The sequence below is a fragment of the Thunnus albacares genome, chromosome 16, assembly GCF_914725855.1.
Source record: "Thunnus albacares chromosome 16, fThuAlb1.1, whole genome shotgun sequence".
NCBI classification, from domain to species: Eukaryota; Metazoa; Chordata; class Actinopteri; order Scombriformes; family Scombridae; genus Thunnus; species Thunnus albacares.
The window spans coordinates 8,126,764-8,139,517 of NC_058121.1; the positions used below are offsets into that span (position 1 = coordinate 8,126,764).

The 12,754-nt window shown below is 37.7% G+C and overlaps 1 protein-coding gene across 3 annotated transcripts in view; it reads left to right on the forward strand.

Moving 5' to 3' along the window:
- rgs6 (regulator of G protein signaling 6) overlaps nucleotides 1-10,638 on the forward strand; it is an 89,363-nt gene extending 78,725 nt beyond the window's left edge. For all 3 annotated transcript variants that reach the window (XM_044376467.1, XM_044376466.1, XM_044376468.1), the window contains 6 exons: nucleotides 1,472-1,582; nucleotides 3,028-3,153; nucleotides 6,229-6,415; nucleotides 7,706-7,795; nucleotides 8,639-8,692; nucleotides 9,777-10,638. In XM_044376467.1, coding sequence (XP_044232402.1) covers nucleotides 1,472-1,582; nucleotides 3,028-3,153; nucleotides 6,229-6,415; nucleotides 7,706-7,795; nucleotides 8,639-8,692; nucleotides 9,777-9,827 — 619 coding nt within the window. In that variant the 3' untranslated portion in view covers nucleotides 9,828-10,638. The remainder of the gene's footprint in view (nucleotides 1-1,471; nucleotides 1,583-3,027; nucleotides 3,154-6,228; nucleotides 6,416-7,705; nucleotides 7,796-8,638; nucleotides 8,693-9,776) is intronic.
- Nucleotides 10,639-12,754: the final 2,116 nt, after the last annotated feature.

Below are 12,754 nucleotides of genomic sequence, written 5' to 3' on the forward strand. Positions count from 1 at the left end.
GAATGCAAATTGCTTAAGTACACAGCTTTGGCAATAGCAAGCAAAGAAATGTGTACTGCTCATTCATTTTGATTCTACACTTTTGAATGTTTCTGTGTGTGCTTAAATATTTAACTGGCACAAAATGACTACTTGAGTTTATTTTGTGCTCACAAAATGACTTTGATGCTACCAAATGTTTGAACATTTCAAAAAGCATTGAGTATAACCACTTAAACAAGCACACAGAGTTCAGGTTGAAAAGGATTCTGTTCATGCTGCCTCTGTCCATGGTCCTGATTCTCTCCTTGTCTGTTGTATACGACTGTCCTTTACATGGGAGTGCAGAGTCGTTTGGCAAAGGATGAATCTCTCTGAACTCTTCTCTGAGACATTGTATTCTTCTGAGAGGACTTGAAATTTTTTCACATATGTTTGGTCTGGTCATTAAATGAGCTCGGTCTCAAAACTTCTGCATGCCTTGGTCCGTATTTTTTATCCATTAATCCATCCATTTGTTTGACATCTACTCTTTAGTTGAGCATTAATTTGAGTCTAATTTCTTGGTTGAATGATCAGTTGGTTTCTGTTGCTGTTAGTGTGAGAACATTTAGAGTTGGGTGCCATTTGTTAGTTTCTGGTGTTGTTCTGTAGGGTTGAATTAAAGCCTTTGTTTGTCTTTGGTTTCTTTTGGTCCAAACCCCTAAATGACTACACCTCTTTTAAAGGTGTTTTTCTGACACCTAATAAATGGTCCAACTAAACTATGAACATTTTAATGTTTGATATCGTTCATTTAAAAAGCATTGCATGTAATTACCAAAATAAGCACAGCACACATGATATAGATGATGTTCTCCAGTCCAATAGCATGTGCATTAAAAGCTATTTGATTGAGCAATTAGAAGCTATATTCTAGTTTAAATATAAAATAAAGCTGTTTTAAACTAATTCCACTTGTAGGCCCAAAAAAGAGAAAGTGTTGTTTTTAATGTAATGACTTTTCTAATAGTCCCAGAACAAATTTAAACTTAGCTGTCCTCTTAACAACTTGAAGATATGAGATATTATTTTAGTACTTAATGTAGTGTAGCAGCAGTACAGGTGTGATGAAGGAATTCTACAATGGCTGACATGTTATGGGAAAGAAACAATAATGTGTTAGTACAATTTTTTGTATTATTGTTTAATTTGTGAGCAATAAAACATTTCCAGCTTGCTGTGTGTCAGCTGGAGAGTGAGTTAGGCTCAGGCTGACAAAGAAAAGATGGAGGTTCACATCTGAGTTTTGGTGAAATTGATCAGAACAGACATTCTGGTTTGTTTTTTTCGTAATTTACTTAATCTACTCCTGCAGATTTACTCACAATTCACAGGTGTAAACAGAGTAAATAATAATTTCATTGAGACACATGCTTAAAATGTCACTGTTAAACACTGGGTGTAAACTTTTTGACCTTAACCTCTTCTGTTCTCTGTGTGTATCTGTCAGTCTGATAAGCTACATCGAGCAGTTCATGGAGTATGACCCTTTTCTGACGGCACTAGAACCGTCCAACCCATGGACCAGTGACGACCCCTCCCTCTGGGATCTGGAGGCCAGGTATAAAACTACAACGCACAGCAGTTTCACTTTCACAGCTGGTGAACATTTTCTTCATTTCATGGACTCTAACTGGCAAGTCACATATCCGATTCAAATACAAGTTACAGAACGGACACGATATTTATAACATGCAGTGATTCTGTATTTTCTACACACTAACCATGGTGTTTTTGAATAAACAGTTTGCTGATTCTTTTTTAATTACCAACACATGCAGAAAATCTTCCACACATGTTGTGCTATTGGAAGTAATCACATTTTTGTTGTCTTTTTTTTTGGGCCAAATTCTTTGTGTATTTACTCACAGACCAAAACAAATTCTGTGTAAAACTGAAAGAATGACCAGGCTTCAGTCAATATTATATCCCATTTCACTCACACCAAAATGCTTGAAGGTCTACAGGAAAAGATTTGTTTATTAGACACTGAATGTCTGTTTACTTATTCTTAAAAGACAAACATTTCACCCAACAATATCTTTTCTGGACAGTGCATGTGATTTGCCAGACTTGAGCACTGCACACTGCAATAATAATCTCAATCCAGCATAGCACATTTTTATTGATGTATTGAAATCTAAAAGTGTTATTTTATTTAAACTAAATGATGCATTTTTTAGATATGACTGTCAGTATCTCAAACACAAGCACGACACTGCGGTAGAATCAACAGTGATTTAACAGCACTATGGAGTGCAGCAGTGGATAATTACAAGTAATTATTCTGAGTAATAGCCCATTTTCTGAAGTAGCGAAGGAAATTCAGAGGTCACTCAGCTTACTCAATCAATTCTAATCAAATAACCTACCTCAGTTTATGTGTTACAGACAATAAGACAATGTCAAAGTATTGATTGTCCATTGAATAGTTGTAGATATGAAGGTAATGAACTAAAATATTATCTCTTTCAGAGGGCGGCCACAGCTCTCAACAACTTGCACTATGCTCTGAACTCCTGGCCTGCCTGAATTATGCTAGAATTAATTAGAGCGGACGTATAATCATTGTGCCTAATGTAGCTTAATAATTCAGCTGAATTGATTAATTGTGGGATAGGAGAAAATATTCCCCGCAGAGATTAAAATGATTGGATTTCAAATGAACGTTGTCATAATGTGCAGCTTTCCAGACACCAATATCACATCAACATCAGCCCTTCTAGACGTCTCGGAGGCCAATCGAATTTTAGGTTTTAATGTCTTATCCCTTCCTCTGTCTTCATCTCTCAGCCCCCCACCCCCACCCCCTCCAACACGGAGATGCTCTCCACCATTTCCCTGTAATTTAATCTCTTCTAATCTCTTTTTTTAATCTTGACCTACCTGCAGCAGCTTCAGGTGGATGTTTTATAGTGCCTGTCTCTCTCTCCCTCTCTCTCTCTTTCTCTCTCTCTCTCTCTCTCTCTCTCTCTCTCTCTCTCTCAAACCTCTCTCGTCTCTCAGTAAAGAGCCCAGTCAGCAGCGAGTGAAGAAGTGGGGTTTCTCTCTGGAGGAGGCCCTGAAGGACCCAGCAGGACAAGAGCTCTTCCTAAAGTTCCTGGAGTCAGAGTTTAGCTCAGAAAACCTGCGGTGAGCACATAAGATGCTTCATCATCATTTTTATGTTAAAGTGAAATGAAAGCATTTTTGGGAACATGGTGCAGTATTAACTGTATTTTCACGGAAAAGTTTTCCTCTGTTCTCTGAGTTCCAAGTAAGATGAAACATGATTCTGTTAAAGCTGTACAGCAAACATCTTTTGTGTGCTTACACTTCAGATTGTGTGAGGTGAGCATAACAGATATTCAAAAGCTTTCACTGCTCTGAAAATACACACAAAAAAAACACTGATTTCTCTTTGGTATCACTGTTGTTCCAACCTACCACTTCAGCCCACGTGCACACTGTAAGCTGTACAGTAGGAAAAATAATTACTTGTGAAAGATCCTCCAGTTCCACTGTCTGGAAAATACTAGATATGGGTACTTTGAACACACAATGAACCACAGACACCTAAATGTCATAAACACATGCTGTGAGCTGCATTTTTACTTGCAAGTATAATTGCTCTTACTCAGCAAGATGTGTCTGCAACTGGTTTCTTGAAAAGGATTTAATCACTCAGAACAAATTAACATGGCGGATTCTTTTTACAGTAACAGCAGGGGAAAGTCCAAAAGATCAGATAAAATGAAGCTTCAGTGAAGCCTGCTGGGGAAACTGGGTGGGAAAGAGCAGCACAAAGCAGTATAAGTACATGAATAGAATAGAAAATAAATGAGGGTTACACTTCCTAATAGGTCAACCTTTATAAAGGGTTTGTAGGTTGCAAAAATGTCTTAATAATTCATTGATAGTAGAGCTTTTACTTAACCTATTTTGGGCTGCTAGTTTGTGGAAAACCCCTTTGGCTGATGGTTATTTATATTTGGTAATAATGCAGTAATAAATGTTAGTAATAGTTAATAAATGCTTAATAAGTAACTTTGTTTCAGATTCTCTGCAGCCATTTTCTACAAAGTCGTGGAAGGATTTTTCACAATCTGGCAAACCAAGAGTTGTTTGTGTTAATGGCTTATAATTGATCTTTAAGGCATTAGTAATTATTTTATTAACCATTAATAAAGCCATTAGGTACTATTTATAAGTGGGTCTCCATTTAATTCACAGTTCTAAATTAATGCACTGGCTAAAATGAGTAACCATAGCAACATGTGGCCAAAGTTTACAAATTATTGCAACGCATTAACAAGTTAACATCTAATTATCACAGAGTGATCTCAACATTTCTTTTAACCTATTTGAAGAATATGACAACTTTGATGACCGGCATGCAGCTGAAGAAAAATAATTTTAAAAGAAAAGGGAGAAACTGCACAAGGAGTTAACACCAGGATAGCTAGCTAGTCTTGTTGTTAAACACACTATCAAATTATATTTAACTCACTGTTTGTCAACCGTGCGCAGTGTTATAGCTTAGCCAAAGGGTTCTATGAGATGAGAAGGCTAGAAATATCTCCAGGTGACAAGTCGTATCTAAGGTTCGTCCTATTTACTGGAGCAGTGAACAATGTTTCCATTACATAGCTACAAATATTATAGGATGGTAATGATTGCTCCAGGTATTAGTCAAACCCTCATGTGTTACCCGGGAAACAGAGTCATGTATTGTGAAAAACTTTAGATTTTGATTGTGAAATGCATGAAAATATAAATTAATGGTCTTATTTTTTTTCCTGGTGTCTGGTTTTCAGGTGTCTGTTATCAGGAATTAATGGACAACGGGGAGGCCAGAACTGTCCTCCGCTGCACGTTGGACGGTTCTGGCCTCCCCGTTGTCCATTAATTCCTGATAATGGACACCTCATCGGGCATTATCCCTTAAATGAACCAGAGAGGCAATGAGTGGGTGTTTTTGTGAGAGGAAGAGAGACAGAGAGCAACTCTAAAAGCCAGAGAGAGGAGGAGAGACCTGTTAGGAATCACAGAGTCTGGGAATGAACTGTGAGAAATAGCATGGAGGTTGTTGATACCTATGAGCTACAAATGGAGATAACACACAAACACACTCGCACCCACCGGTCCTCTCGTCCCTATCTCTCCCACTCTCTTGTTCATTTCTTCTGGACCTTTAATTGCTTTTGCTTTTATGAAGGAGCTTTTGGAAGGGCACTACATAGAGAGTGGGACACAGAGAAAATGACCGAGTGAAAATGAAGAGAGAGTGTGTGTAAGAGGGAAAAACAGACCCTGAAGGTGTTTCTTTCTATATTACTGAAGCAGTCCACAGATCAATATACAAACTAATATTGAGGGCATTCAGCCAGTGGCTCTCTAATGCCTCTGGTGTTTAATACAGTTAATGACCTGCTTTCCTGCATATTGGTTACCTTATACTAGACTAGACAGACTCACACTGGCAAGTTAAAATTTAAATTGATTTTGCCATTTTTATGAGCTGACTTAGTCTTAAAAATATCTAACTGCCTTTAAAAAATGTTTCAGATTTTACAGTTTGTGAAACCTTCAAATGCCCTGATATTGCTCAGGTGATAGTTTTGTAGATTCTGCTTTGCAGGAGCCTGCAGCATTGAAAATTCAAATCATGTTTTGTGTTTGTCTCACCTCTATTTACTGTCTTCCTCTCCTGTGTATAAAGCAGAAGCGCCAGAATCCTCAAGTCTGTATGAGAATATATACAATTCTGTCAGTGCACAAGAACATATTGCATATATATGAATTCCACATAATTTGTGTCTCTGCTTTTTAAAAGATGTCCCTCTTAACTACTCATTCATTCTCTTATAAAATCCTAAAATTGTATGTTTTTTGTTTTTTTTTCAAATGAGTGCGACAATGAAGTTTCAGTTGTTTTAGTAATTTAGTAACAATGAATCATCAGTGTCTGTATGACATAATCAGTCAGACCACTTCACAAATGTCAAATTTTTGGATCATCTCTAAGAAAAATGCTTTTTACTCAATCTTAAAGAGATAAAAGACAGTTAATTTCTGTAGTGTGAAAGTGCATAATTTACTACAGATTAAGAATAAATTACCACTGAAAAATAAATTCTGTGCATTGGTACTGCATGTGGATCTTGTGATTGTTCACTCTTGAAGTCAAACCATCATCTGAGGTGCATTTGATTTGTACATATGCAGGTTTTGGCTGGCAGTGCAGGACCTGAAGAGGATGCCGCAACAGGAAGTGGCACAGAGAGCGCAGGATATCTGGACAGAGTTTCTGGCCGAGGGAGCGCCCAGCTCTATCAATCTGGACTCTCACAGCTACGAACGCACGAGCCAGAACCTGAAAGACCCCGGACGATACAGCTATGAGGATGCACAGGTAGGAAAATACAAGATGTGGGAAGAAAGGGAGAGTAGTGGCTGAATATACTGCATCTGAAATCAGAACCCTCGGTAAATTGTTTCACATCACATAATACATGAACACTCCAAACTAGATTGCTATTCTGTGTATATTTTGTTGTGAAATCAGTCATAAAAACCAGTCAACCTTGTCCATTTTCTCATCAAATGGGCCTCTAACGTAGTATAATAATAATGATATTTGATTAATTATGATAAGTATTTTTCACTTTGCTTTTGACCCAACACAAACCCTACAGGGACGACAGGTTTAACATTCCCCATTTTAATGAAACATCTCACAACAAAATTGGGGAAAAAGTGACTGAAACGCCTTTAAAATCCCATTAGTACATACACATAGAACTAACAGTATCTACAACTGGCATTTAAAAAAAAAACACACACACACACACATTTTTATAAATTACATTCAAACAAGAGAAAATAGTCTGTGTACTCAAAATGCCAGGGGGGTAGAGCCAAACATCCAATTTTCCCCCTCCTGACAGCTGAAAGGTTAACTCATCAGGCCAAACTGAAATTCAATAATACACATAAATAATACACCTGCTGCCTTTTAATATACACTGGCTAAAGAGTGAACTTCTCCATACCTACAGTACTGCCAGCAACTATTCATTTTATCACAAACAATAGGCTACTAAAATGCATTACTTTCATTAGTTGCCAAAAATATGCGTAGAAATATAATAACAGATATCATGTTTCCCCACCCTCTCTCTCACTGCAAGGCTCATATTCTGTGCTGTGCAGAGCGATTTTATCTCCCTTTTAATTTATATCTCTTCAGGTGATCAGTGTCAGAGCTCCCTCTTCAGAAACTCTATCCCACACTGTTGTCTGCCCCATTTGTCTTTCTCACACGCTTCACCAATATCAACTAATGGGTTTATATTGTGGAGTGATTTCTAGAGAATATACGCCTCACTGGGAGATGGATAAGATTTAGGGGGGGTGGGGTGTCTATCAAATTTCCTCTCCGGTTACAGGCTTAAAAGGGAAGAGTCAAATAAAGAAAGGATTTCTCCTGTCAGTTACAGTGGTTGCCAGTGAACTTCAGCCATCTTTCTCCCTGAGTGACTGCCTTGTTTAGTTTACTCTGAGTTTCCACTGCAGGATTCATACATCATTTGCACTGACCCACATTGATGAGAACTACACTCGCTCTCAATTCGGTGAACATTTTAAACCTTTTCTCCTCCTGTTTCTTACTCTATGTTTTTCCTCCTATCTGTTCATTCAGGACCACATCTACAAGCTGATGAAAAGTGACAGCTATACGCGCTTCCTGCGCTCCAACGTCTACCAGGACCTGCTGATGGCACGGAAGAAAGTATGTGTGTGTGTGTTTCTGTTTGACATCATCCCATGGGTCAATATCAGGGTACATACAGAATGTAATGGTATCATTTCATGTAGCATTAGCAATGTAGTAAGTCGCTTTGTAAAGGGATGTCAATGATATGCCTTAAAGGGTTGATTCACCTAAATAAAATAATCTTACTTCTTGTGGTATCTAACCATGAAGTAGAAGTGCTCAGAAAATCACTGTGCTCAGAATAATGGCAGTGGCTGTATGCTGCTCTTGTGGTGATCGACAGCAGATGTTTTCTTTGTTATTTAATGGTCAAGTTTGCTATATGTGTTTCACCTGGCTGTGAGACATGAAAGGCCACACAATAGTTTCTCTGTTAATTTAAATGATCTCAATTAACAACTTCTGTAGACCAATTTTAGAATGCAAAGTTGAACATTACATGTTGTATTTCCCAAGACAGCAAAGAGATGGTGTGTGTACATCCCATAGCATAAGTCTTTTTATTACTGACTGAAAAAGGCAATGTTTCAACACCGCCTGATGAAGACCTGGTAGGGTTGAAATGTTGCCTTTTTCAGTCAGCCAAAAAGGCTTTGGGAGTTATGGCCCAGTGTGTGCGCATGCTGCTTTTTCCCTGTATCTTTCCAAATGGCCACAGCAAATATACAGAACAGTACTCCTATGAAAAATGCTGTTTTGTTTTTTTTTTGTAATTTTGGTGAATTCAGCCTTAAATGTGAACAAATTTGAGATGTGATGTGTGTGAGATGTATGTGAATATATTAGCCTTGAACACTGAAATGTTTTTTTCCCCTCTTTTTACTTTCTCTTTGACTTACATGGATTCTCCTCCTCCAGCCTGAAACGGAGCAGGGGCGACGTACCTCCCTGGAGAAGTTCACTCGGAGTGTGGTGAGTGTCCCGTTGCCTTTTTGCTTTGAACTCTTAAAAGTGCATTCATTAAAGCCTGAGCTTTCTATGATGGGTTATAACGTGCACTACTGCCATGTCACATCCCAACAAAATAAAGACTAAGAAATTACTGTGACTCTTTGGATCCACTCTGCGATTTTTATGGGAGCAAAACCGGAGCAATGAGGAGAACAAAGTGTTACAGCTTCTTTAAGATAAATGATCAGACTGATTTTATATTACTGTATTAGTCATGAAGCCTTTTCTGGCCCATTTTGGCTATTTTTGTTCACTTTCACTGCTATAATCATTAAAACTAACAGATCAATTTGTACTTGCAAAACTTGCTAAGTAATTACTGCCTGTGTTCAGTAATTCAAACATTTCCACTGACTTTAAATCTTATTGCTGCTGTACTTTGGCTTCTTCCCTGTGGGGAGATGTTCTTGTTCTCTATTGGTTTTAACAAATGGTCTGACGATTAGCTGAATGAGGGGAACAAGTTGTTTATTGCACTAATTAATTTGTCCAGCTTTATAACCGTAAACAAAGAATTGCTTGCATGAGTACTGAATAAGATGATTCAAGATAAATGCTTAAAATTAGTCTTTTAACATGTAAAATTCATGCTAAATAAGCATCTTTATGCTCCACTGGCTTCATTAAGTTCATATGTCAGAAGTTTTGTTTGTTTTGCTTCATCAAAGCTATGACAGTTGCCAAGTATTATTTCTTTCACCCCAACACCTAAAGCTTTTGTGTATGCTGACTTGCAACCACTATAGTAAACCACTGAATCTGAGCATCAATGATTAGAAGCAGTAAAAATGTGTCATGTAAGTCTTACTACACTTAATGTATCTAGCTTGTAGTCCACTGTTTGGTTTCTTTATTCATTTATTGACTATCATCTCTTAATGTCCATCACTACTTTCAGTTTTTCTACATTTTTTGCAGGCCGGGTCTCTCTTCTCATCCATTTTTCCTCCCACACTGCTCTTTCTAAATCCTCAAGAAAGCTTTTAACTTAATGGCACTTTGACAGCTGTCACCTTCACCTCTCTTGCTCTCTGCTTCCTCCCAGGGCAAGTCACTGACGGGCAAACGGCTGACGGGCCTCATGCAGTCGTCCTGACAAGGCCTGGATTAAGAGTAGGAGGAACCATACCCAGAAGAGCTGCTTACCCCTGGGGAGCAGGTGGAAAAGGACACTGGGTTGTTTGGGTGGGGCTGTGGGAGGCGGGTGAGGGCACCAAACAAGCCTAGACTGCTGGACTGGACTGGACTGGACTGGACCGCCACCACGTTTAAAACTCACCTCAGATCAGTTCAAGAGGACCGACAGCATGCAATAAGTCACCAGACCTGACACCAGGACAGTGCTGTCGCAGCATAGAGCATAAACAATGCTACTCTTCTTAGGAGGTTTCTACTCAAAAGCCTGCAACATGCCAGGCTTTGCTGTTTCTCTCTACTATCTACACTCATGTTAATATGGTAGCTGCACCAGGCTATCACTTTACTTTCAGTGATATAAACAATGGAATGCTTGAATGCCTTGACTGATGTCAAAACGAGACTTAGATTAATGCCGTAGCTAGCCGTTTAATCTCACATCACTCACTAGGATGATATAAGGGAAATAGGGATAGAGGGATTTACAGTAAACATCCACACTCTTGAACTGAACATTTGCTCACTATTCACAATGATTGCAGTCAGACTGCCTACTTCTAATGGTGGTAAAGGTGGAGTAGTACGCCAACTTTTTAGTAAATGAGCTTTTAGATCAACTTATTGTGTGATGACACAAGATTAACCTCTGTATGTTCATTATTGGTTTAGTTGGTTAGTGTGTTTACATTTCATGTACTAATCGTAGAAGCTAATGTCTGTTTTTTTTATGCTCATTACAGACTGATTAAAACAACAATTGGAAGCTTTTATACGTTATTCTCTGAACACCTTGACCCGCTCTGGTACAGTAGGTCTTTCCTGGAAAACAGGTAAACAGGAAATAATTTTTTTAAATTATGTTACGTGTTTTCAATGGCTGAAAAGACAACAAGTGTCATCAATGCAAACAGACAGAAAATCCAACAAAAGCTTCTAAGTACTGGCAAAAAATAAATATCTACTGTATATCAGTTTCACAGATTATCTCACATAATCTAAGAAAAGAATTTCATGGATTACCACTGTACGCACAATGTGTATGTTTAGCAAACATTGATCAAAGCCTTGTAACAACTGTTCTGAGCAGACAGGTGAAATCTTGTTGTTGTAAAGAGCTAAGGACAAACTCATCATTTTACAAAAACAGGTGTTTTACTTTAATCGAGTGAGTTGATATGTTGTTAGGCTTTATTCTATCTTCTGAACATTCCACTTCGGGCAGCCACAAGGTTTATAGTGGGCTGACCTCTAAACATTCTTCATCTTATGTAAAGAAGACCATGATAATAAAAGAGGAATGCACAATAAATAAAAGGATTTGGCCCATTTTTTCATTTGTTTCCATAGACTTCCACCATGAGCTGACACATAAATCTGGGAAAACTGGAGTATTTCACTTTTCAAGAGTTTGTACCATCAAACCTGACAACAGTGATTTGAACACTGTCATATTTTAGCATCAAATTTCCAGAAGAATCCTCAGGTAATGGAGCCAATCACCAGCTTTTGGACTTTGAATGCAGCCCCATTTAACAGGTACATCTTTGCTCTATATGGTCACATACTGCCCTCTAGTGCAAATGAAATGCAGGTGCTAGTGAATGTCAGTTTGTGCCAACTGGGACACAGTAGAAAGAAGAAATATTATCTAACTAAAGGAAGATGGCAAGTAGCAGGTCCATTAGACTGAAACTGACCTAAAAGAAAACTGTGTGGTTACTGTATAGAACAAGGAGCATTAAAATAGTTCTGTTCAAGTGAGAACATTAGCTGGATCTTAATGTCGATCAGATTCATAACAATCAACATAAAGTCTGACTCTCGACTTTGTCCCTTTACATTTTCTATACTGCTTTAGTCCACATGTTTGTATTTCTAAATCTGGCAAAATGACAAATGACGTCATTTGTCATTTTGCCAGTGTGAGAGTAATTCAGACTCAAGAAGTGAAAAATGTATGTATAGTATTGTGAGTTTTGTGATTTCTAAATTTATGTGAATTTTCCGTAGAGTCTCCCTTCAGTATGATCTTCTGTCTCTAGTTCTGCATGTTCATCAGCACTGAAGATCTATATCTATGGGGGAAGAACCCAGCAGAAGAACCAAGGGCAAGAATGAAGGACCACAAGATCAACAAAGAACAGTGGTGTGTGGAGAAAAGGGTAGGTGACAAAAAAAAAAAAATCTGAAAAGAGGACTGGTCACCCAACACAACAAAAACACATGTGCAAAGCAACTTAAATAAACTAGATTCAAATTGTTAATGAACAAGATCAGGACATAAAACATAAATAAATGCATAGTTTTCTATCTTCGAACACTATTGGCGGGTAAAGTTTGATTCTGGTCATCAATGAAAAAGACTCCTATCCTTTTAGTTGAGATAAGTCTCTATGGAAAAAAAATAACTTATAAATCAAAATAACCAACCACATCACATATTACAAGAATGCTATGAAAATCAGCCTGTAGCTGTTTAGGATTTATGCTTGAAGCATAAATCCTAAACAATCCATTTTAGTGGGCAGTTACCCTCATACAGACCTTTTGGCAGTCTTAATGTATGTGGATGAAGTCTCTCTATAACGTGACAATAACTGTGAAAACTGTTGCAATAGCACCACCTGGTGGAATTAGCAATTAACAGCGCCTTCTGTTTTTTCCTCAAAATTTTGTCTTTATTAATAATCAATCTTATGAATCTTGATACTCAATCAGAATTTTGACCTGGAACATTTATTGATGAAATCAATTATTATATATATATATATATATATTTATTAATCCAAAAATATCCTCCAAAATTTCCAAGAATTCATTTCAACATTATCTGTTTAAAAAAGGACAGGACAATTTGTGTGATGCTATCAAGAAATATATTTTTGT